This window comes from Podarcis pityusensis (assembly GCF_964106645.2).
Source record: "Podarcis pityusensis genome assembly, chromosome: 8".
Taxonomy (NCBI): Eukaryota; Metazoa; Chordata; class Lepidosauria; order Squamata; family Lacertidae; genus Podarcis; species Podarcis pityusensis.
In genome coordinates, this window is record NC_138033.1 from 72,047,242 (window position 1) to 72,071,853 (window position 24,612).

A 24,612-nucleotide genomic window follows, 5' to 3' on the forward strand; every position below is an offset into this window, starting at 1 on the left:
AGTCGTAGGTCACTCTACACTTTACTATCTCTATTGCCCATAGGCCTTCTGTAAACTCTCTTGGCGAAGCCGCCAATCCCCTCCTGTACAATCTTGCGAGGGGTTACAATGGTGATGACATCGGTTCCGTTCTGCACAGGAAGTGACGCAAAGAAAACACCCACACCTTTCTCTATCGTACATTTCCCTTCCAAATCCCCCATCTCCGGCCGCGGCCCAGAGCGTCGCCTCCTGGATGTGCTCCTCTCCTTTTCATCCTCCGCAGGAACCGGAAGTAGGTGGGGGAAAAACGGGAAGCCGGTCTTTACTCGGCGCCTGCCTTGGGCAGCCATCTTGGAGGGTCGCGGCGGCGGTGGCGGCGGCGGGAAGAGCGCCTGAGGGACCCAGCGAGACGCCCAGGCTGAGAGGCCGACTCCGGCTCCGGCTCCCCTCCTTCCCCCTTTCCCCCGCCCCGAGGCCGCGCAGGGGGGCCCTGAGCCCAGCAGGGAGAGGTGAGTCGAGGAAAGGAGGAGTGGAGGGAGGAGGAAAGAAGGAGCCAGGCAGGCCAAGGAAGGAGGAGCGGGTTTGTGGGGGGAGAAGGTTCTTTTGTTATTATGGGGTGCAGCTTCTGGCCTGGGAAGCCGAATGGCCGTGTCCGACCAAAAGGCCCGCATCCTTTCTAGGCCGGCGCTTATGGGGAGCCTCCGAACCCCCTCTCCCTTTGGGGTGGCTCTCCGCAGGAAGTGGGAAAGGCGCGTTGGAAACCACTGCCGCCTGCACTGGCTGGCAGCAGCTCTCCAGGGGTTCGGAGGGCCTTACCTGGAGACGCCGCCGGGGATTGAACCTGGGGTTTTCGGAGGAGCTCGGCCCCCGAGATAGGGATACGGGAAGCTCTGTTTACACCGAGTCCGACCCTTGGCCCATGTAGCTCAGTATTGCCTGCACTGACTGGCAGCAGACCCCGGTCAGGGGTCTGTGGGGAGCCCACAACCTCACTCTTCTACAGGGCTTGGGGACAAGGTGCGTTGCAGTTAAGTTTCTGCTTATATTACAGATTGTCGCTTTTGTCCTTCTCAGAGTAGGTGCATAAAAACCAATGGACACCAATGACCAGAGATTCATTGATTTCGACACGTCTTAAGTAGATCTTACTTGGTTGCTGTAACCCATTGGGCTATGTATATAACCTAGATTTACTTGGAGTAGGTCCATTTGGTTAATCAACCCATGTTTATCAAGCCTATTAATTTCAGTGAGTCTGCACAGAGCAGGACCAGCACTTTAAACCACCTGTTGCATTTTTTGATTCTGGGGTTGGACTTTTAAAATGTGCTAGCTAACTCTTAATCTTTGGTAATACTTTTAAAAACTTTTAAACACTTGTTTTGTATTGTTAGCTGTATGTTAAGCTTGCTGCTTTGTGAGGAGATTTGCTTAAAAAGTGGGTTAAAACCTAATAAACAAACAGGGCATGTTTGCAACAGCCCTCCCCTGTGGAATGAGCTCTAGCAGCTACAGCTTCTGTCCAGTGCTAATCCTAGTTGGAGTTGACCCGTTGAAATTAATGGGCATTCCAAACTTAGGTCCATTGATTTTAATGGGCCTGCTCTTGGATACAACTCAATATTTAGAGATCTTCTATCTCTGTACACAGATGTTCTGCTCTGTTCCTGTGTATCATGGCCAAGAACCTCAGAAGAGACACCAAAAGTTCTGCCCGGCTCAGTTTTCTGTTTCTGGCAGTGTTCAGCTAGATGCCCCTAGATAGCCAATAAACAAGACATGAGAGCAACGTTTTCTTCATGTTGTTTACTCCTCAGGAACTGGTAATTGATATCTTCTGTAGACTGCTTCTGGTTCTTTGAGAGCCGTTGCTACTCAGAGTACTTACCCTAGGCCATTGTGCCATTTAGCTAAGGCAGCTTTCTCTGGCTTAATGGAAGGGCCATGCATAGCTCAGTAGTAGAGCTAATGAGATACATATAGAAGATCCCCTGTTCAGCCTCTAGAGCCTTCAAGTAGTGCTGGCAAAGGCCTTATCTGGAACCCTGAGGAGCTGCTGCCAGTGTAGACTGTACTGAGTTAGACAGATCAGTGAGCTGATCTGGTGTAAGGCAGCTTTCTATGTTTTGGGGGGGGGGGTTCTGTATAGCAATCATGATTGGTAGCCATTGACAAATCTAGGTGATTTTGTCTAACGTTTTAAAAACCCATCAAAACTACTGTATCTCTCTACTCCTCCACTTCCATCAGAACTTTTGTATTACTTCTTCAGAAGATCTAATTTCCATCCAGTCCAGCACCCAATTTCTCACAGTGGCCAACCAGCTGCCTCTGAGAATCAGGATCCGAAGCCCTTTTCTCCATGTTGTTCACCACAGACAGCTGTTCAGATGTATTCTTCTGCCTCTGATCCTGGAGGTGGCATATAGTAATCACAACTAGTTGCCGTTGAAAGCCTTATCCTCCTGAATTTGTCTCATCCCCTTTTAAAGGAATCCAAGCCAATGGTTGTTGCCACATCTTGCAGCAGTCTGTTCCATAAGTTAAACATGCGACTGGGTGCACTTCTCAGTGTATTATGCATTAATGTTACATTTTTCAGACGAGAATTGGGCTAGGTGTAGGTCATCCAGCTTTAAAGAGCTGGTAACCTCCAGCTCTGGTTGTGTAGTGAGATGTTCCACTCTCTCGCAGCTACTTAGATAAATACCTAGCCAATTTCCAGTGAGATCTCACCAAAATCTTGCAGTAGCTTGCCGTAAATTGGCGCCTGTGCCAGCGGTGCTTCTGCGCCAGTGGCAGAGGTGGCATGGCGGGCGGTCTGGGGGCGGTGCAGCAGAGCAGGGTGGCACTTCCCATTTCACCTCAAACGGTGAAATGGGACATGCCGCCCCTGAGGTACACTGCCTCTGACCATGGAGGTTCTGGCCTCGGCTCTCATGGATGATTGCTGGTGTTTGGCACTAGTTCCCAACAAAATATTTGATCCTTTCCTAATAACATCCTCGGTACATCAGACCAGCCTGTGTAGTCATCACATTCCAGAGTGGCCATTCAAATGACTGAATCTTAAACGCGGCAGCCTTCTGTGTTGTTTGTCACTCTGCCACTTGGTCTCACTTCCTCCGCACCTGAAGGTTTTAATCCCAGCAAATCAGCTGCCCAACTCGATCAAACCAAAGGCCCATAAAGTCCAGCAGCCTGTACAGCCCACATGACTCTGGGATGCACACAAAGCAAGAAACGAAGGCCAAAATGTTCTCTCACTCCTTGACCTCAACGTGTGGTCTTCAGAGGTGCACTGCCATTGAACAAAGAGCTGTCCTGCCAAATGTCTGGGATCTTTGGCACGGGTGGGGGTTAAGAGGTTGCCTTTGAAGAGTTTCTGGATGTGGAAGGGCAGCCATCAATTGGAATAGCTGATTCTTAGGCCATGTACACACCATATGTTAAAGCACGCCCCCTGGAAAAATCCTGGGAACTGTAGTTTAAGGGTGATCGGAATTGCAGCTGTGTGATGGATTAAACTACGACTCCCAAGTTTCTTTTTTGTGGGGCTGGGGAGAAATGGCAGGCATGCAGCCTTATTAACAACAGTTAAGTCGTCTAGTAACTGCTAACCTATTTAGGGTTTTTTGTTTTCAGTTTATTATGGACCCACACAGACAGGTAAACAGTAACAAAAATCCAGTAATACAGTGCTACCTCAGGTTACATACGCTTCAGGTTACAGACGCTGCTAACCCAGAAATAGTGCTTCAGGTTAAGAACTTTGCTTCAGGATGAGAACAGAAATCGTGCTACGGCGGCAGCAGGAGGCCCCATTAGCTAAAGTGCTTCAGGTTAAGAACAGTTTCAGGTTAAGAACAGACCTCTGGAACGAATTAAGTACTTAACCCGAGGTACCACTGTATATCCAACTAAATGCAGGGCATACAAAGCCTAAATATATTAAATAATAACACCCAATTTGGAACCATGAAATCCATATTCATTAAGACGGCATGGCGAGGGGAGGTACCTGTAAATCTGAAACTAAACTATTTGAAATAAAAACCCACCATATTGAGCAGAAGTGATCTTCCTGTCCCTTTGGGGCCCATAACTTATGTGTGTGTTTTTCTGCCGTAACTAGGTTCCAGAGATTCTTAGGCCATAAGAATAAACTCAGATTTTTAAACGATTTCCACTGCTGTTCTATAGAGATGCTGCTGCCCACATCCATGCCAGAATTTCCTTTTGGCTGCATCTTTTCATCATGCCTGTCTATGCGTTTAGTAAGGGAATAACTGAGGAGAAATTTGAATGTGCGTTTTAATAATCTTTAATCTCCTGATAAATTTTATTCCAGAATAAAGCAGGTTTTGACTCTGATCTACAGAGACCTTTCTCCTCCCCCCCACCCAAACTTTGGTCGGTGGCTTCTCACAAAGCTCAGAAAGCTTATTGTGTGCCCATTCACCCCTCCTCTTCCTAAAAAAATAGTCCTTGAACTTCTGTGGGACAAGCCAGGCTGTTCCTAACTCCCCAACACCCATTATGCTTCTTAACGTTCATTGTGCTGCTGGATCAAACAGTCAAAACCCTGAGAACTTTTTTGGAATATTTTGTTTGAGCGTGGTGTGCTTAAAGGGAACTTTTATCAGTTTGACCTTCGATAACCAATATTGCACAAGAAAATGTTGAACTTCTTCTCCCCACCCCTCCACTCCTTTCTCTGAGTCCAGAAGCTGCTCCCCTACCCAGAGTGTAAAGTTAAGGCAAATTAACTGAAAAAATGAGAAAACAACTCCTTAAGAAATTTCCTGGATTCAGAAAATCTAACTAACTACTGCCCAGCTGCCAATCTCCTCTTCTTGGGCAAAGTTCTTTAGTGGGTTTACATGGACCAGACTGAGGTGCTACTGCAGGAAAATGATTTTCTACATCCATTTAAATTGGGATTTAGGCCTGGTTTTGACACAGAAACTGCTCTGGTCACCCTGTATGTATGGTGACCCTTGTTGGGAGACAGACAAGGGAAATGTGAATCCTTTGAGGGCCTTTGCAAAGGCTCTTGTAGGCAGCTGGGACTTGTTAGTGAAGGTTGATGTTCTGCAGGTGCCAGAAAGGTGGGCAAAATTGAGGGACATCGGTCAAAGTTCTGATTAGCTTGGCACTGCCCTTCCGCTTTCTGGTCTCCTGCAGTTGCTGGGTTCCAGAGCATTAGATTGGCAGCTGTTGCTCCTGGTTTGGCAGTGGGTAATAGAAGCATTGCATGTGGTAGAAAGTCTTCTTCCTGGCGCTGTTGATCTTCTTGCCATTGGCTGCCGTCTGCCCTGGCAACACAAACAACTTGGGTGTGTGTATATATGAGTTTGGTGAGACAGGAACTGTGTTGTCCTTCCTGGTCTTGACATTGTCACCAGCTCTACTCCTGCAGCTTAAAAGAACTTGCGCTTGAGCGTTGCCTTTTCCTCCTCCCTCCCCCGCTTTTCCTCGTGTGCTGTGCCTTTTTAGATTGTGAGTCCTGAGAGCAGGGAAACTTGTCTTTAGTAATGATTTTTGTAAGCTGCTCTGAAAGCCTCTTTGGCTGAAAGGGAAGTTTAAAATGCTGAAATAAATAAATAAGTGTATTTCCCCTTCCCCCACCCTCTTTATTGGCAGATGAGCAGCAATAGTAATAAGCGAGCACCCACGACAGCTACCCAGAGACTCAAACAGGACTACCTGCGAATTAAAAAAGACCCAGTGCCTTATATATGTGCTGAACCTCTACCGTCAAATATCCTTGAATGGTAAGGAATGGGGGCCAACTGGGCAGGGGTCACAGCCTTTTGGGTTGTCATCAATGTTGGTCCTACATGGAGTAGACCCATTGAAATGGATGGACACAGATAACTTGGGTAGACTGCGTAGGATTTCATTGGATACAGCCCTCTTCTTTATTTATGGTGAAAGCATGCTTGATGAGATCATCCGACAAACACAGAAGCCTGTTGACCCTTAAGGGAGACATTCCATGTATATCTACAGGCAATGACCGTCTTGTCCAGGGATTGCATTCCTGACCCCCGCACATGGCAGTGGAGCGCATGCAACCCTGCTCCACCCCCTTTTCTGGCCATTTCTGGGGTTGGCACAGTGCACACATGCATGGTTGCATGTCAGTTGGAAACACCTAAAACAGTTGTTGCCTGCACTCAGAACCTACTTACTGCATTTATATCTCACCTTTCTTCCACATTGCTCAGTGTGGCACAACTGGTCTTCCCCATTAATCTCCACAACGACCCTGTAAGGTAGGGGATGCTATGAGGCAGTCACTGGCTGAAGGTCAGCCACACTTCCTGGCCGAGTGGGGGTTTGAAGCCTGGTCTCGCAGGCCTCAACCCAGCACTCTTGACCACTAAACCACACTGGAGAAAATGAATTGCAAGCCTAGGATCCGTTCTCTTTATCAAATGAATCATTACCAACATTGCTCTGTGATGCCCCAAATTTAACTGAAATCGCATCCACTTGTAAGTGTTTTTAGACGTGGGATGATTCTTCTACCCCACATCACGAAACTATACAGTGTTCCTGCAGGGCTGCCTATAGCGAACCTGGATTTTGAAGTGGGGACATAATATGTAACTTATTTCTTTCCTTTTCTCTCTCCCCCTTCCCTATCCCCCTTCCTTGGAAACTGTGCAATAAAAGCTCTCCCTTTCTCCCTTAGGCACTATGTTGTACGGGGACCCGAATTGACGCCGTACGAAGGTAAATCGCAGCTACCATTTGAAACGCCAGATAAAAATAAAGCTAGACTATGAAGTAAAGAAGCCTTAAAATGCTCTAACCACACCAGCAATACGTGCTTTAGATCTGTGTCGTTGCTGGTGGTACTTGGTGACTTCCCCCTTCTATAAACCATTTATATACAGTGGTACCTCGGGTTACATACGCTTCAGGTTACATACTCTTCAGGTTACGGACTCCGCTAACCCAGAAATAGTACCTCAGGTTAAGAACTTTGCTTCAGGATGAGAACAGAAATCGTGCAGCGGCGGTGCAGCGGCAGCAGGAGGCTCCATTAGCTAAAGTGGTGCTTCAGGTTAAGAACAGTTTCAGGTTAAGAACGGACCTCCGGAACGAATTAAGTATGTAACCCGAGGTACCACTGTATATAAATGGTTTAGATATAGAAGGGGGAAGTCACCAAGTACCACCAGCAACGACACAGATCTAAAGCACATATTGATGGTGTTGTCAGAGCATTTTGAGGTAGGCTTGTTTACTTCAAACCCCCCCCCCAGGCTCCCAGAGTGGCTTATGAATACCAGTAAGACATTCCCTGTCCTCTGACCTGCAGTCCTAAAAAACATGACACGAAAGGACAAGAGAGGGGTAAAGCAAACATGGGCATCCGTCCTTAGTTCTTGCAGTGAGCTAACTTGGCTGGAATGGGAAGATTTGGGGAGGAGGAGGCCAAAGGTGCTTGTCTTTTCATCAGAGCTGGTAGAGAGCCCCTGCAGTCCGATCTCTCCCTTTTCCTACAGATGCTTCTTACTACCCTGGCTAGATAAGTTTTTTAGAGGCTCCCACAGCCCATAAAGCTGTATCTCTCTTTTTGGTGGCCTCAGGCCTGCTTCATATTTGACGTGACCAGTTTGATTGCCGTTGACAGCCATTTGTAGGTTTTTTTTGGGGGGGTGGTGGTAGCAGGGTGTGTGTGTTTGAATTGCCGTCGGGTGTTCAGTGCATCTGCCAGGCTGATTTTGAGCAAACCTGGACCTCCCCACCTTTGCTGCTAATTGAATACGGGTTGTTTTTATTTCCTTTCCGGCACTTTAGGTGGCTATTATCACGGGAAACTAATCTTCCCCAGAGAATTTCCTTTCAAACCTCCTAGTATTTATATGATAACACCGAATGGAAGATTTAAATGCAATACAAGGTAAGTAGCTTCCTTTAATGTCTGCCCGCCCTTACCGTTACAGCCAATGACTTCAAAGCCGAGCAGTGTCTTATAGAAAGCTGGATTCTAAAATCCAATGCTGGGTGAGGGGTCGGAGGGGGCAAAGTCAGCCCTCAATACTGTTCCCCCCACCTCACCTCACTCTGATATGTTGGATCTAAGCTGGTCCACAGATCTCTTTGCCAAGGGGTCCCCCCCCTTTTGTCCCATCAGCACAGGAAGCTAGCTTTTGCAGAGGCAATCTCTAGGCCTATCTGTATCCAGACATTGTCTGCTCTGGCTGACCAAACTCCTCTAGTCTTGGCGATTCTCAGCTTTGTTAACCTGGGATCTATTTATGTGGCAAATGAGCCCTCCTGCATAGAAAGCACATGCTCTGCTGTTAAACAAGATGCAAGGAATATTTTTGAGCCCAAGGACCTGAGTATTGTTAATTTAATTTCCTTCCTTCCACTCTTAAGTTCCCAGAGTGTGGGTTGCAAACAATTTTAAATATAACTTTAAGAACAGTTTAAAACAAATCACAAACAATTTGAGGTGTCAGAGGCCAGGCTGAAGCTTTGCATCTTCAAGAATTATATGTGATCTAAATGGAACCACAGCCAGGAAGCTGGCTACTACATTTTAGCCCAGTTGGAGCTTCAGCGCCATCTTCAAGGGCAGTCCCACATAGAGCACATTGCAGTAATCCAGTCGGGGGGGGGGGCGAGTTATAGCTTTCCCTTCTAGGCAGTCTCTGGGTGTGAGTGTGTGCATTTGCCGGTGATGGGCAGGGCCGGAGGCAAGAGTAGATTGAAACAGATAAGATGGCAATGGGACCACATGTGAGCTCTCTTTTCTAGTCACATTTTAAGCTGTCTCAAGTAGACAAAGTAACCTTTATCAAATCCTTCTGAAACCGACTGGGAGCGGCCAGCTTCCACACTCTCAAGCCCGTTTTAAGACACTTCACCTCCTAGAAAACTCATGCTGTATAAAGAGCTTGGGAATTTGCTCAACCCTGTGGGAAGATTTTGGCTTAATCTGCAGCAGAGGCCAGCAAACCTGTTTCTTTGGAGGGATAAACAAAGTGTTTATAAAGAACTCCTCAGTGCTAGCTGACGTTATTGGTGCTCAAGGACACCATCATAAACAGGGAAAAGGAAACAGAGAGAGAGATAAAGATGCAAGAGAATGGATAGAATTTTCTCTCGTGTAGGGAGGTCTTTGCAAAATCTGAAATAAGTGTCAATAGATATTTTGTTAATATCCTAATGCAACCTTGGTTAAAGAACCACATGTCACTTGCCAGAATATAATGTGCAGAAGGTGAGAGGAACCTTGAAAGTACTTTTTGGAGGATCTGCTGTATATGAAAGAGGCAGAAATAGCCAGTGGATTGATAGCGCTGCACTGGGGTGCTAATGACTGAGCTACAGTTTCACACTTGCTTCCTAATCAGGACTGTTCTTATTGTCTCAGATACCTATATTGAGGTTTATGTGCCTTGTTGTCTCCTATACCTTGTGTCATACATTTAAACCGTGTCCCGCCCCCAAGAATCCTGGGAACTGTAGTTTACGCTTGATAGAACTACAATTCCCAGCAACTTTAACAACCTACAGTTCACATGATTCTTTGGTTGCGGGGATGCAAAACATGCTTTCTTTCTCTTGTTTAAATGAGTGGGGTTTTTGTGGTGGGAGGGAGGCGGTTTGGTAAGAATGTAGTTCTGATGCTCTTTGGTGGAGTTTCATCTAATTTTGTACTGACCTTTTCCCTTGCAGGTTATGTCTTTCGATTACCGACTTCCACCCGGACACGTGGAACCCAGCGTGGTCGGTCTCGACCATCTTAACAGGCCTTCTTAGTTTTATGGTTGAAAAAGGTCCCACTCTGGGCAGTATAGAAACGTCAGAGTTCACAGTAAGTAACCCCCCAGGGCAGGATCTGCTAGCTGCCTATGGAAAATAAATAACTGAATGCTGCGGAGGTCCTCCAAGGTTCAGTTGTTTCATTTGCAAAAATGCCGGCTCCAAACTGATGCCCACCTTTAATTTTTGTTCCCCGTCTCTCAACAGAAAAGGCAGCTTGCGTCGCAGAGTTTAGCATTTAACGTCAAAGACAAAGTCTTCTGTGAATTATTCCCTGACGTGGTGGAGGTAAGCTTGAACATTTGGAAACTGGTATTAGCAAAACGGGATCAATGTGCATGGTGCAATAGTCACAGTTGGCTGTAGGTTACCTCTAGTATCACAAGAACACAGGAAGTTGCCTTATACCAAGTCAGACCATTGGTCCATCCAGCTCAATATTGTCTATACTGGGATTTTAGGATGGAGTCTATCCCCCCCTCACCAGCCCTAGCTGGAAATGCCATTGGGGATTGAACCCGGGACCTTCTGTGTGCATTGCAGATGCTCTGCCACTGAGCTCCTGGTTCATCTTAGTTTGGCATGTCTGCACTGACTGACTTGTTGCCCAAGGTGCCATTCAGTGTCAGGCAAGCTAAATTGACCAATGCATCTAAACCAGTATAAGACGGCCTTTCTGGGCGACCTTGATGGCATCAATTTTATTGCACCTAGAGGCAAGGGGGCGGTACCTAGGAAGCTGCCTTACACTGGCTCAGTACCTTGGTCCATCTAGCTCGGTATAGTCTACACTGACTGGCACCCTGTACGCCTCCTTCCGGCAACTCGGGACCACAGTACCTCTTTCCATATGAACCTACCTGGACCCTGAGATCATCTTCTTAGGCCCTTCTCCCTGTGCTGCCTCCTCGAGAGTACGGGCCTTCTCTGCAGTGGCTCCCCATTTGTGGAATGCTCTCTCCAGTGAAGTTCTCCTGGGACCTTCATTATGCACCTTTCGGTGCCAGGCAAAAACGTTCTTTTTTAACTTGGCCTTTGGTTGATCTGATTTACATCCTATGCCCTTTAAAAAAAAATATTTTTTTTGGAGGGGGTTATTGGGTTTTTGTTTTTATTTATTTTGTGGTTTTATGTCTTGATTTTATTCTGTGAAGAATCCTACACCAGTGTGGTGTAGTGGTTAAGAGCGGTAGACTCGTAATCTGGGGAACCGGGTTTGCGTCTCCGCTCCTCCACATGCAGCTGCTGGGTGACCTTGGGCCAGTCACACTTCTTTGAAGTCTCTCAGCCTCACTCACCTCAAAGAGTGTTTGTTATGGGGGAGGAAGGGAAAGGAGAATGTTAGCTGCTTTGAGACTCCCTAGGGTAGTGATAAAGCGGGATATCAAATCCAAACTCTTTTCTTCTTCCTGAGACTCCCAAGTATAGGACAGTATATAAATTCAATTAACAGCAACAACAACAACTGCAGCCAAGCTGGTGCCAGAGGTGTTTGCTCTGCTTTCCTTTGAACTGCATCAGTGAGGCCAAGAGGCAGGTCTTGTTGTCTGGGCAGCCCAGGACCTGCATACAGTGCATACTGCCCAGGCTTGCACCCCGAGGAGGTCACTTCAGCACTGCTAACACAGCAGTTTGACTTCACCCCAGAGGCGCACTCCACTGTCTCTCGAGACAGACTGGTGCCAACAATGCAAATGTTGTTTGCTACAGTTTACGGACCTAATGTGGTGCTTTTGTTTTTATGTAAGTTGTTACACTAAATATTAACGTATAATACGGTCCCTGCCTCCCCCCCCCCCCCGGTGATATTATGTATGTGCACATGTTTCTCTTTAACGCAAGTTGCTTGTAGACCTTTGGGCGGCAAGTGTCTGGTATCTGCAATAAACAAATCGGTTTGTCAGCGCCAGCACAGACGTTGCCCCTCTCTGATCTCCCTTCCCTGTTTTTCCCCGTCCCAGGAAATCAAGCAGAAACAAAAGGCGCGAGAAGATCTCCACAGCCGGCCCCTGACCCTCCCGCTCCCGGACGTCGTCCCCGACGGGGAAGCCCACCACGTCCAGAACGGGCTGCCCCTCCTCAACGGTCACATCCCATTGGCTGCTGCCAACAACCACCCTGGCCTGCAGCAGGCCAATCGGAACCATGGACTCCTGGGCGGAGCTTTGGCGAACTTGTTTGTTATAGTCGGCTTTGCGGCCTTCGCCTACACGGTGAAGTACGTCCTGAGGAGCATAGCGCAGGAGTGAAGGCGCTGTTTTTCCTCCCTCCAACCCATCCACCTACACCCCTCCCGGTTCCAAGACCAAAATTAGTGGTAGCGGCAGGAAAACAAAACAAAAGCGTATGGGACTCCCTAGGTATCTTATTCCCGACTCTGGGATAAATACCGCGATGTACAGGTAAAAACTAAAGTTTGGCTCATGGGTTTAGTTTTGGGGATGGGGGAAGGGGGGGGAAAACAACCCACCTTTAAAAATTTGTAGCAAATGCAGTTTGGGGCAGAGGAGAAGAAGAAATGAGTTGCGTCTCGGAACAGGTGAAGTGGGATTTTTAAAAATAGACTAGCCAAGAGGAAAAACGGTTTCTGCCTACCTCTCCCTCCCTCCCCGCAAAATGGCATTGTTGTGTTGTTTTTACTTACCTCAGAATCAGTTCTGGAATTCTTCAGCTCTTTTTCAGTATTCACTTGGATTTGCACATTTTGGAGACACCAGGGGGTTCCCTATGTCACGCCAGGGTGGGAGGGGGAAGGCTGCATGACCCTCCAAATCTGCCAGTTGACCTCTGCATTCTCTCCTTCCGCCTTTTGGTCTTTTTTGACTCAGTAGACTGCCAGTCACACCTTAGAACTTCCTGTTGTGTGAAGTGGTTTGTAGAGGAGACACAGAGGAGATGGAGGAGGGTAGAGGAATAGTTGAGCTGCCTAACCCTCTCTCCCAAATGCCCAGCCCCAAATGCCATCACTTCACGTGCTGGTGCTCAGCTGTTGAGCGTGTCTGTCTGCTCTTAGGCCAAGACGTTCATCATTTTTTTAAAAAGGGGACATGCTTGACGAAGCATCTTGTGTCCTGCATCTGGGGTGAGAGATGTTTTCTTCACGAAAAGCTATTTTTCTTTTAAAAAGTAAAGATTACAATAGTGAAACGAGGGGGAGCAAGGCACTGCTTGCTCTGCCGTCTCCATGAGAGCCTCGTTGTGCCAAGAGAGGTAGCTGGTTTGCTTTTTGCCTCCTGCCATCCCACACAATCATGGCTAGTCCAGGCCCCTCATGGTAGCTGGATGTGCATTTTAAGTGCACGTACATTTTTTTTGGTCTTGTCACAATAGTGCAAGGTTTCTTTCTATTATTTACTCCTGGCCTGCACAAACTCTTACTATTGCCAGTCACAGCTGAAAAAAATTGTCGATTGAGCAGTCTGAAGAGTCCGTCTCCAGGTGTCGTTTGCTGTCCTTTTTTCATTTTTAATGGAGGCTTTTACAGTTGGTGTTTTTCTTAGTTGTTACTTTTTTTAAAAAAAATCCTCCCTGAAACAGCTGTGTTAAAAAAGTGCAGTTTAAGTCTGCGATCATGTTAGGGTTGTTTTGGGGTTGCTTTTTCTCCCCCCCCCCCCCCCCCCCCCGCAATCGGCCACCAGGTGTAGCTGTTCAGTTAGAATTCATCTCTCCAAAATGCAGTGAAGATTTTGGAAGACTTTCTGTCGACATCGAGCATGTGGGGAGCAAAGCCCCCTCAAGCTACGTCACGGGGATTTGCCTCCGGCGTTGGCCCTACTCGAAGAGTCAACCCAGTTGAAATGAACGGGCGTAACTGATTTTTGGTCCATTCATTTCAGTGGGTCTGCTCAGAGTAGGACTTTGTTGCGATCCCTCAGGCGACAGGTGGGTTTCCTGAAAGGACTGGTTTTCGCTTTGCTTTGGGTTGAGGAACAGTGGTGACTCACTTGCCCTGTAAACGCAGATCGAGGGGTGCTCCTCCTCTGCTCAGATTTTTGGAACTTCGTCTCGCTTGAACCCCAAATCTTCACCCTTATAGGGAACTATAAATCAGAGTAGCACTCAAATGAGCGTGTGGGGAAGGTGGGCACGCTTCAGCCACTGGGTCAGGAGATGACCCTCTCTTGGCTTCAAATCTCACAGAGGCCTCTGGGCTTTGCCGGAGACACTGTTTCTTAACCAACTTGGAAGAACCTTCTCGTGATTTGGACTTTTTCAGGCTACAGGTTGAGATGGCGTTGGCTTTTGGTAGATGTTCTCCCATGGAGGGATGTTGAGGATATCCTGCACGTAGAAAAACCTAGCATGGGACAGGTGTCAACCTGGCAGAGGGTGTGTGAGAGAGAATTCAGACATGTGCATCTTCCACCCATAATGTGACAGCTAGGAGCAGCACTGAGCTCCAGATTTTGTAGGGGGTTGTGACTCTACTTGCTCGTTGCATTTTAGCACTGCCCGCTCGGTGCGATTGGCTCCCAAGGCCTTGGCAAATGTGGTCGGAGGCCTGGTGTTTGCAGCCGCCGGCCCGACTGCCTTGGGGACCCGATGGTTAAGCGACCAAAGTTGCTGGGCCCTCCTCTGTGGCAGACATGTGGGAGGCCTGTGTCCCGCCAGGTGTTGCTGAAGTACAACCCCAATCACCCCATGCTGGTTGGGGCTGATGGGAGTTGTAGAGTTCAGCAATATATGGAGGGCCAAAGGTTCCCCTAGCTCTGCCACTGTAGAATCTTTTCCCGTGTCAAAGAAAAAGAGCATGTCACCTAATAGCTGAGATGTGGTTTATGGCTGGGTTTGAGAGGCCCCCGCTCAAATCTTTCCCAAATCCTTTTGCCTCAGCCCAGAGGCGAATGCTAGTGCCTTTTCCAAATCGGCCGTGGCTCACTTCATAAAGTCACAGGCTTCTCGATTTCCAACTTAACAAAGGAATATTGGTGAGGTTGAAAGGCTCTTAGACTTCTAAAACCCACTTCATTCCTTTTTTAAAAAAACCTTTGCCACAGGCTCAGAATAAAGGGGGACTTCCTGAGTATTAAGAATGTGATATTTCCCCTTTCTCTCCCCCTCTTAAAAAATAAAATAAAATCTAGGCGGCTGCTTTTATTCCCCTTTTGTAGGTTTTAAAAAACCCACCCACCAAATAACTTGATTCCTGGTTCTGCTGGATGATTTAAAGTAGTTGCAGGGGGTGGGGTAGCAAAAGCGGAGAGCATTAAACCCATGAGCCATGTAGCTTAGATAATCAGTAAATATGTGCTTTGATCAATTTTATCTGCAAATAGGTATGGAATAGTTGAAGCTAACTGGATAGATCCATATCTTTGGAAAGGAGATCTTGTAGTGGGGGCGGGGGGCGGGCGGGCGGTGCAGATGACGTGCGGTAAGGAATGACTTAATATCTGTATTTATAAAAACACTTTGGAGATTTTGTGTTTATTTTCCTTCTCTCCCCCCTCCCCTTTTTTCCCTTCCTTTTTTTGATTGAATTTTATTTATAACCGTTCTTCAAGTCGGGCTCCTGTACATGCTTTTCATCTGCTCTCTCAGCACGAGAAGATCTTAAATGTATCTGTTTCTACAAAGGCTCCCGTCTTCTCTGTTAGGAACTGTGTGGTGTGCTTTTTATCTTTGTTTTTTTTTAAAAAGAAAGCCTAGGGGCTGAGGATCGAACCTGGTCTCACTTGCATGCAAGGCTGGTTATCTGCAACAGAGCAAAGCTCACCCTTCTCCAGAGCTCTCCCCTAGGCTGAACATCCTTCCCTTTCCTCCATATACTCTGTATTCCAGCAGCAAATTCTGCCCTAAAAAAAAAACAGCAGCAGGTTAACAGCAGCTGAATTCCAAGGCTTTTCTAGAGTGTCAAAATTCAAGCAGATGTGCATAGCTAAACTAAACATCACCTGTTGCATTGTGATCATGAGCTGTGAAGGGTCTGAAGCCCTGATGGGTAGGGGCAGTTCAGTATCCTTATTTTTTAATCTTACAGCAAATCCTTTCCACTCATGTCCAGCTGAAGCTTGCAACAACAAGATCTAGAAACTTGAGCTTTTTGGCCAGGGGGGGGGGCAGATTGGGAACCAGCCACAAACTCACCTTTGTAGTAGTAGTTTGTGTGTGTTTTATTTAGATTGCATGTGGTTTATGTAGGGCAGTGCAGGTAGAGCACTTCAGAACGTCAAAACAACCTACCCTGAAGATTTATAGCCAGCCTTTCTGTTCAAATTGATCTCCGAGGCACCCCAGCAAATCAAAACAGGGAAAGTAAAATAACAGGCAAATTAAGTCGTCGGCAGAAGAGCGTCCCTGTTGGAAATCAGGACAATTATCTCCCATTAAAAGCCTGAGCAAACAAAATGGCTTTTCCCTCCAGGTGCCCGAGAGGAAACATCGGTTGCTAGGAGAGCAAATTTGGAGGAAGCCTTCCAGAGGTAAGCTTGTGATTACATGAGCTCTGCATTTACCAAACGGCCTTAGCTCACTGGTGGGGCATTGCTTTGCATGCAGAAGATCCAGGATTCAGTCTCCAGGTACGGCTGGGAATGTCCCCTGCCCAAAGCCCTGGAGAGCTGCTGCCAGTCAGTGTAGGCCGTACTGGGCTAGATGGAGCAGTGGTCTGTTCCCAGTTTAAGGCTGCTTTCTGCTTTCCGCTTTTCGAATGCCCACGAGTTTTATCACATGATAGTGGGGGAGTTTGATTCAGTTCATTTTCAAGGCAGAATCCTTCCTTTCCAAAACCATCAGTGAATCAGAACGCAGCTGTTTGAACTGAAGATTGGAAAAGTGAGTCACTGAAACGAGAGATTCTCCCTCCTAACTAATCCTGCAGCATTTAACAACAGCCCTTTAAAGTTAGGTCGTGGTTCACACACTTGCATTGCAGAGAAGGTGCTGAGGTCTGGAGATGGCTTTTCAGACAAGGCCATTTAGCTAAGCACAACTGGAACCAAGGGGGTTCCTGTTTGCCTCTTGCTTTGTTAACTGCTAGGCCGTGCTGCCTCTGTCGGTCTCACAAAGCTGAAGTCTGGGCAGAGTTCCCATTCTGTGCAGGGAATCAGAGGCACCGCCCTCTTCGTACCCCTCCTTGCGACTCTGTCCCAAATTCCATGAATTCATGCGGTTGATACAAATTTAGAAAGGTCTCGCATACTTCCACGGTACAGTGATGTGGTGCAAACCCTGGGTTTCTGTCCTCTTCTCACCCCTTCCCTGACGTGCCTACGTCTTAACATTAGGAATGCAAAAACTTCCCTCCTGGATCCGATCAAGAGGCCTCCCTGGCCCAGCATCCTCCTCCCAGCAACATCCAACCTGATGGGACTTGAGGAAAGCTCTCAGGCAATGGAATTCCCTTCCGAGCCTGTGGGATTTAAAGAACATAAGAACGTGCTGGATCAGGCCAGCGGCTCATGCAGTCCAGCATCCTGTTCTCACAGTGGCTGACCAGAAGCCCATAGGGAAACAAGCGAACAGGACCTGAGGACAAGGGTACTCTCACCATCTTGCAGTTTCTGGAAAGAGAGATACTGAATCTCAACCATCATGGTGGCTCACCATGGATAAAAATAGTTATATACAGTGGTACCTCGGGTTACATACATTTCAGGTTACATACGCTTCAGGTTACAGACTCTGCTAACCCAGAAACAGTACCTCGGGTTAAGAACGTTGCTTCAGGATGAGAACAGAAATCATGCTCCGGCAGCAGCGGGAGGCCCCATTAGCTAAAGTGGACCTCCAGAACGAATTAAGTACTTGACCCGAGGTACCACTGTATACCGTATTGGCCCGAATATAAGCCGCTCCCTTAAAATTCCACAGGCGCTCACACCCGTTCCGTTTTACCGTATGTCTGTTTCAGCAGCAATATCGCAAAAGCCAATTATTGTAAGGTCGCTTATATAAGTGAGGTTTATATTCAGGCCAATGCGATATATGCATGCTATTAACAGGCTCGTTCTCTGAACATAGAGCCTTAAACAGCCAAAGTGGCATCACCTGTGTGGAGGGGGAGGGTGTCAGCAGGCTTGGGGTATCCCTAAGGTTTGTTGAAGTACACAAAAAAGTTTGGTGGTGGTTGTGGGGGTAGAACCAAACATAGAACAAACTAATAAAGAGCTGAGCATGCTCAGTGGCCACAGAATGCTGAGCAGGGAAGGGTGGGGAGAAAAATAGTGGGGGGGGGAATGGAATGGAATAGCCTTGAAGAGGGCATGGCTGGCGGGAGCATTCCATGCCGCCACATTCTGCTCCCTCTTGCCATTCCTACCCAGGAAGGATGTTGAGATTTTGTGTTTGTGGGTTTTGAGGCATCGCCGTCAAAAGGACAAGATTCTTCAGCATGTGTGTATTTTGTGAAGCTGAAACTCTTACGGCCCACATGTTCCAGGCCAGATGGTAAGCCTCTCATTTGAAACTGTTCCCGTTTTGTTTTTTTTAAATCGAGGAAATATCTTCTCAACCAATGGCAGCAGCAGAGTCCCTCTGAGCCTGGAATCCGCCGGGCCGTTGGACCACAGCACTTGGGCCCTGTTCCGGGTGGAGTAAATATTTATTTAGGCAAGGTTTCCAGAGTTGGGGTGGCGAGAGGATGAAACGAAGGGCGCAGAGTTCGGAACTTGGCTCTAGGTCTTTTAATCCTGGACCGCAGATGTCTTGGATAAGAGCCTAGAACCTTTTCCCCAGAAAGGGATGGAGCTCAGAGGTTGCAGCAGGTGTGGGAATCCTTTGACATTCTGGATGTTGCTGCTGCTGCTGATTCCTCACCCTTTTGCAACGTGAAAACACAATATTAAAAACAGTTGTTGTTTTTTTTTGGAAAACGTAGTCACGCTGATCGTGCAGAGAACCTCTGGCGTTCCAGATGTCTCTGAACTACCACTCCCATCAGCCTCAGCAAGCATAGCCAATGGCCAGAGGGGTGAGGGGAGTTGCAGTCTGGTGACGCCTGGAGTCTCTGAGGGCCACAATCCTGACATCTAGACTACTGGGCTACATGGAACTAAGGGTCTGACCCCTCCTGTGTCTTAAGGGAAGGGCCCATAGTGGTAGAGCCCCTGCTTTGCATGCAGAAGGTCCCAAGTTCAAATCCCCAGCATCTCAGGGTAGGGCTGCGAATGTCCCCTGCCCAAAAGCCAGCAACAGCCTTCCATTGCTATTCTTTCCCTTGCACCTGAGATTTACAGGTAGACTGCCCCTGTACAAGGAGTGTCTGTTCCCAATTATCATGGAATAGTAAGAGCTGAAAGGGTCCCTGAGGATCATCTAATCCAGCGATGGCCAAACTTGGCCCTCCAGCTGTTTTGGGACTACAACTCCCATCATCCTTAGCTAACAGGACCAGTTGTCAGGGATGATGGGAATTGTGGTCCCGAAACAGCTGGAGGGCCAAGTTTGGCCATCACTGATCTAATCCAACCCCCTGCAATGTAGGGATATGCAGCTGTACCGTAAAGGGATCGAACCTACACAAGAGTTTGATGGCCATCTGCCATGGTTGCTTTAGTTGAGTTTCCTGCATTGCAGGGGGTTGGACTAGATGACCCTTGGGGTCCCTTACAACTCTACGATTCTGTGATCTTGGCATTAGGGGACCACTCTATTAACCAGAACGGATATGCTGCCTTGTAGGATCAAACCTCAGGGCTGCATCCAGTCCTAGTCCTACTTGGGAGAAGACCCATTGAAAACAATGAGCATGGCTAACCTAGGCCCATTCACTTCAATGGGTCTACTCTGAGTAGGACTTAGCTGGACAAGATCCAAGGCCCATAAAGTCCTGAGTTCTGTTGACTAGGCTGAGCTGTTATTTTCAACAGATCTACCATTAATTTCAGTAGACCTACTCAAGAAGTATAGCTTACTTGGATGAGCCCTGTTGTAAATAATTTGAGAGCTGGGAACTTCCTGTTCTACTGTAAATCACCCAGCAGATCCTGCTCTGCCTTCTGTCCAACCCTGAGATAGCAGGACAATTCCCATGTGTGCGTGTATGTGTGTGTTTAATTAGTCTTTTGAATGGAGCCTCCTTGCTCAGGAGCAGTTTACCTCTTGATACTAGAATGTGGGGTTGGGGCAAACAGGTAGGCCGTCCCCTTCACATCCTACTAGTGAGCTTCCTACACATCTGGCCGGACACTGTTGACTTCTTCTCAATGAGCGTGTGTGTATGTGCGCTCTCTTTTTAATCCACGAGGTGGCGCCGCGATACTATCCAAGTTTAAATGAGCGTGATGGATCCCTCAAGCCATTTACCTATACCTTGCATCCAATTGCTAGGGATTCTCAATTCAGAAGTGTTCTCCATTTCTCTTGTCTCACCTGGCCAGCGGAGAAAGTAGAGAAGGAGGGGAAATAATAATGCTTCTTGCATGCGCTGTTTGATCTTGTCCCACTAGTCCAGGGGTCAGCAACATTTTTCAGCCGTGGGCTGTTCCGCCATTCCCCAGAGATGCATTTTAAATAAAAGCACACATTCCAATCATGTAAAAACACCAGGCAGGCCCCACAAATAACCCAGAGGTGCATTTTAAATAAAAGGACACATTCTGTTCATGTAAATCATGTTGCTTCCCGGACAGTCTGCAGGCCGGATTGAGAAGGCGATTGGGCCGCATCCAGCCCACAGGCCTTAGGTTGCCTACCCCTGCACTAGTCTGCACACCCTTTGGGGACCATGGGGAGGCATAACTCGGTGGCAAAATACTTGCTCCAGGTTCATGGCATCTTCAGGTGAGAAGGATCAGGTGATGGGAAAAACCTCTGCTGGAGCCCCTGGAGAGTTGCTGCCTGTCTGGGAGCCAGGGTGGTGTAGTGGTTAAGAGCGGTGGGAAAAACCTCTGCTGGAGCCCCTGGAGAGTTGCTGCCTGTCTGGGAGCCAGGGTGGTGTAGTGGTTAAGAGCTGGTGAACCGGGTTCAATTCCCTGCTCCTCCACATGCAGCTGCTGGGTGACCATGGGCTAGTCACACTTCTCTGAAGTCTCTCAGCCCCACTCACCTCACAGAGTGTTTGTTGTGGGGAAGGAAGGGAAAGGAGATTGTTAGCCGCTTTGAGACTCCTTAGGGTAGTGATAAAGCGGGATATCAAATCCAAACTCTTCTTCTTCTTCTTCTTCTTCTGTCAGAGTAGGCATGGGGTAGATCAGGGGTCTACTACCCCTAGTGTTGAAATCTGTAGGCTTCTGAATACCAGTTGCTGGAAGACACAGGAGGGGAGAGAGCTCTTGTGCCTGGCTCCTGCTTTTGAGCTTCCCAGAGGCATGTGGCTGGCCACAGGATGCTGAACTAGATTTGGCCTGATTCATTAGAACAGAGTTTCCCAATTCTTTCAGCTTATCTGGAAACAGTTTCACACATCAATAGATCTTTTGTGTCTAAAATAACTTCAAAACGGGAAGGCGCTATAGACCAGTGTTTTCCAAACTTGGGTCTCCAGTTGTTGTTGGACTACAACTCCCATCATCCATAGCTGGGGAGACCAGTGGTCAGGGATGATGGGAGTTGTAGTCCAACAACAGCTGGAGACCCAAGTTTGGGAAGCCCTGCATTGATTCTTCCTCCTCTCCCTCCCAGTTCCTGCTTAGCCACTGCATTGCTTTGAAAAAAATGTTGTTGGCATCCGTCTGTCTCCAGAGACAATGGAGTGCGCTTCCAGGGGTGAAGTCAAACCACTGCAAAAGTGACGTTCCCCAGGGCGCAAGTCTGGGCAGGGTGTATGGACAGTTGGATCGCAACGACCTACAAAATAAATCCTGCTCATGGCACTCCTCCTTGCATTGCTTTTCAGGTCTTGATTGAAAAGTACAGTGTTTAACTCTTTCTTTGAAAGGGGGTCCCTTTAGCAAATATCTTTTATGACGAGAGATTCTCCTCCTGCAAGCAGGCATTGCAGAAAATGAAACAACCCAAAGACAATGTTGTGTTGACCTTCTAAAACTGCAGAGGAACATGGCCCTTCATACCTCTTTATATGGCCCTCAAAACTCTCCCCCAAGCCACAGCCCTGCTTCACTCCCCCCCTCCCTTTGAGTACTTTTGTCTGGTTGGAAACATTTCCTTGGACTCTGATTGCGTCTCTTGCTTCTTTCTATGGAGGGCAAAGATGTGTGTAGAAACCAGCCTACTGTACACAGGCAAAATTTGCATCTGTTGCTCCGCCCATGTTTTCCTCTGGCCCCACCCACCACTCATATGCGGCAATGCAAAAGTTGTCCAGAAGGTAATGTGGCCCCTGCAATAGATTCCTTATCTCTGCTGTAGCTGCTTCAGATGAGATTTGGTGAGAGCGAATGCCATTCTCGTAGTAATTTTTCAATATGCAAGGGAGGATGGCAACAAATTGTTGTAGCATGGAATGGCACATTTTAGAATTCCATCTGCTCCATTCTTCCTCCCCAGTTTTCTCACTCCTCAATAGCTGATCGGTGGTAGGTGTGCAGAAGAAACTTGAGTTTTGTTTCCATTTTTACAAGAAACAACCCAATTCTCATCTTTCCAGTCGGTGTGCGCAAACTGAAACATCACTATCCCTTGAAGTTCACGCTTCCTCAAATTTTGCAATGCAGCTGTCCTAGTGAAAATAACCTTAAAAAATGCATGGCATGAGTGGAAATGCCTTGCAAAAATGTGAAGATGGGCCTAAACTAAAAAAACGATGAATTTTCATGGGCATTTTATTTCATAAAATTCATAAACCACTTGATTCTTTTTTAAAAAACAACAACCACAACCCAAAGTGGTTTACAAAAACATAGCATAAAATAATTGGTAAAAACCAATCATATGTTCAAAAAATCAAGACCAGCAATAAACGAAAAACGCACCAGCATTCTAGAGATCTGGGTAGAATTTTTCAAACAACGATGTTCTTTAGCTGGTGCCAAAAAGAGTACGGTGAGGGTATCAATAGGCAGGGAGGTTCAAATTGTAGGTGCAGTTGCACTAAAAGATGGATTTCTTACAGATGCAGAACCGGAATCATGTGGCACTTGTAACAACAGATCGAAACGGTTGAAAGGCGCCCTCGAAAATAAACTGATCCCAAGTTGTTAAGGGCTTTGTACACCAATAGCAACACCTTGAACTTGACCCTGTGGCAAACCAGCAGATCAGGTGTTAGACCTCGCTCCTGTCAGCATTCTGCACTTCCCGTGAAGGAAGGGGGGGAAAGTTTTGAAATGCTGAATGTTGTGGTCAGTCCAGAACCTGAGAGGCCAGGGTTTCAAATCCCCGCTCGGTCATGAAGCTCGCTGGGCGACCTGGGGGCCAGTCACTGCCTCTCAGCTGAACCTACCTCACAGGGTCGTTGTGGGGAATTAAATGAGGAGGGGGGGATAAACCACATGAACCGCCTTGAGCTCCTGGGGGTGGGGGAAGGTGGGATATACTGTAAATGCAATAAATAAATACAGTGGTACCTCGGGTTAAGTACTTAATTCGTTCCGGAAGTCCGTACTTAACCTGAAACTGTTCTTAACCTGAAGCACCACTTTAGCTAATGGGGCCTGATGCTGCCGCCGCGCCGCCAAAGCACGATTTCTGTTCTCATCCTGAAGCAAAGTTCTTAACCTGAAGCACTATTTCTGGGTTAGCGGAGTCTGTAACCTGAAGCGTATGTAACCTGAAGCATATGTAACCCGAGGTACCACTGTAAAGATAAATAATGAAAAGGCAGACCATCCCTAGGTCACCATGGGCAAACTCGGCCCTCCAAATGTTTTGGGACTACAACTCCCATCATCCCTGACCACCGGTCCTGTTAGCTAGGGATGATGGGAGTTGTAGTCCCAAAACATCTGGAGGGCCGAGTTTGCCTATGCCTGCCCAGAACCTTCCTGGACTGGATAGCTCAGTTGGTTAGAGCGTGCTGCTGATAACGCCAAAGTTGCAAGTTCAATCCCCGTATGGGACGGCTGCATGTTTCTACATTGCCGGGGGTCAGACTAGATGATCCTCAGAGCCCCTTCTGACTCTATGATTCTATGAATGGATAAATATTTAACAGGCTCCCACCCCCACCTCCCGGCTGCTTCCAGCTCACCTCATCTTTCTCCTGCCCTTCCCCTTGCATAAATAGCTATCTTGCATTCCTCGAGAACTATGTAGCAAGCCATTCTCTGCTAATAATATTTAACTTTCCTTGGCGTCTCCTGGTAGTTTTTGTTCAGGTTAGTTGTAGACGGCCCCGCGAGTTTGTAAGTGTACTTGATGACACGTTAATAGGACGATCTGTCATATTGCAGCTAAACAGCCCAGACGGTTCCGCAGACCGTGGCAAGGATTGGCGTTCTTTGTGACAGCTCTTTCCTCCTCCCCACCTGCCTAGAACACGCCTAACATTTCCGCACCCCTCAAAAAGGCCCGGAGTCTGCATGCAACTTTTCCTTAAGCATGTCTAGAGTCGAACCTTTTAAGTATTCGGCACCAAAAGGTAAACAAACCCCATGCCAAGCTGACCTGGCAGCTGCAATTGGGATAAATTATGGGGATGTCAGTATTTTATTTTAAAAAATACTTTTTAAATGCTTATTACAATGTGTTGCAAACCTTATCGCTGCAGGGAACTCGCCCCGTCCCCATCCCAGATCTGCCTGCCAAAGAACCCCAAGTTTGTTAAAAAATGAAATGAATGAATATCAGCTTGTGAAGGATGCCCTAACTTAGCCCAGGCTCATATAAATGTAGATAGGATCATGGAGCTGTATTTATTGTTAATAATAATAATAATTATTTATTTATTTATTAAATTTGTATACCATCCTATATCTACAGGTCTCGGGTCAGTTTGCAACATAAAATCACAATTAAAAAAAATCACAGAATACATAATAAGAACAAGAACAACTA

At 47.3% G+C, this 24,612-nt stretch overlaps 1 protein-coding gene across 1 annotated transcript; it reads left to right on the forward strand.

Annotated features, from left to right (window-relative positions):
* The first annotated feature begins 301 nt into the window (after nt 1–301).
* Nucleotides 302–12,233, forward strand: UBE2J2 (ubiquitin conjugating enzyme E2 J2). The gene is made up of 7 exons (XM_081016277.1): nt 302–491; nt 5,629–5,759; nt 6,686–6,726; nt 7,801–7,903; nt 9,691–9,829; nt 9,985–10,065; nt 11,739–12,233. The coding sequence occupies exons 2-7, from the start codon at nt 5,629–5,631 to the stop codon at nt 12,024–12,026; spliced, it is 783 nt and encodes a 260-aa protein (XP_080872403.1). The 5' UTR covers nt 302–491; the 3' UTR covers nt 12,027–12,233.
* Nucleotides 12,234–24,612: the final 12,379 nt, after the last annotated feature.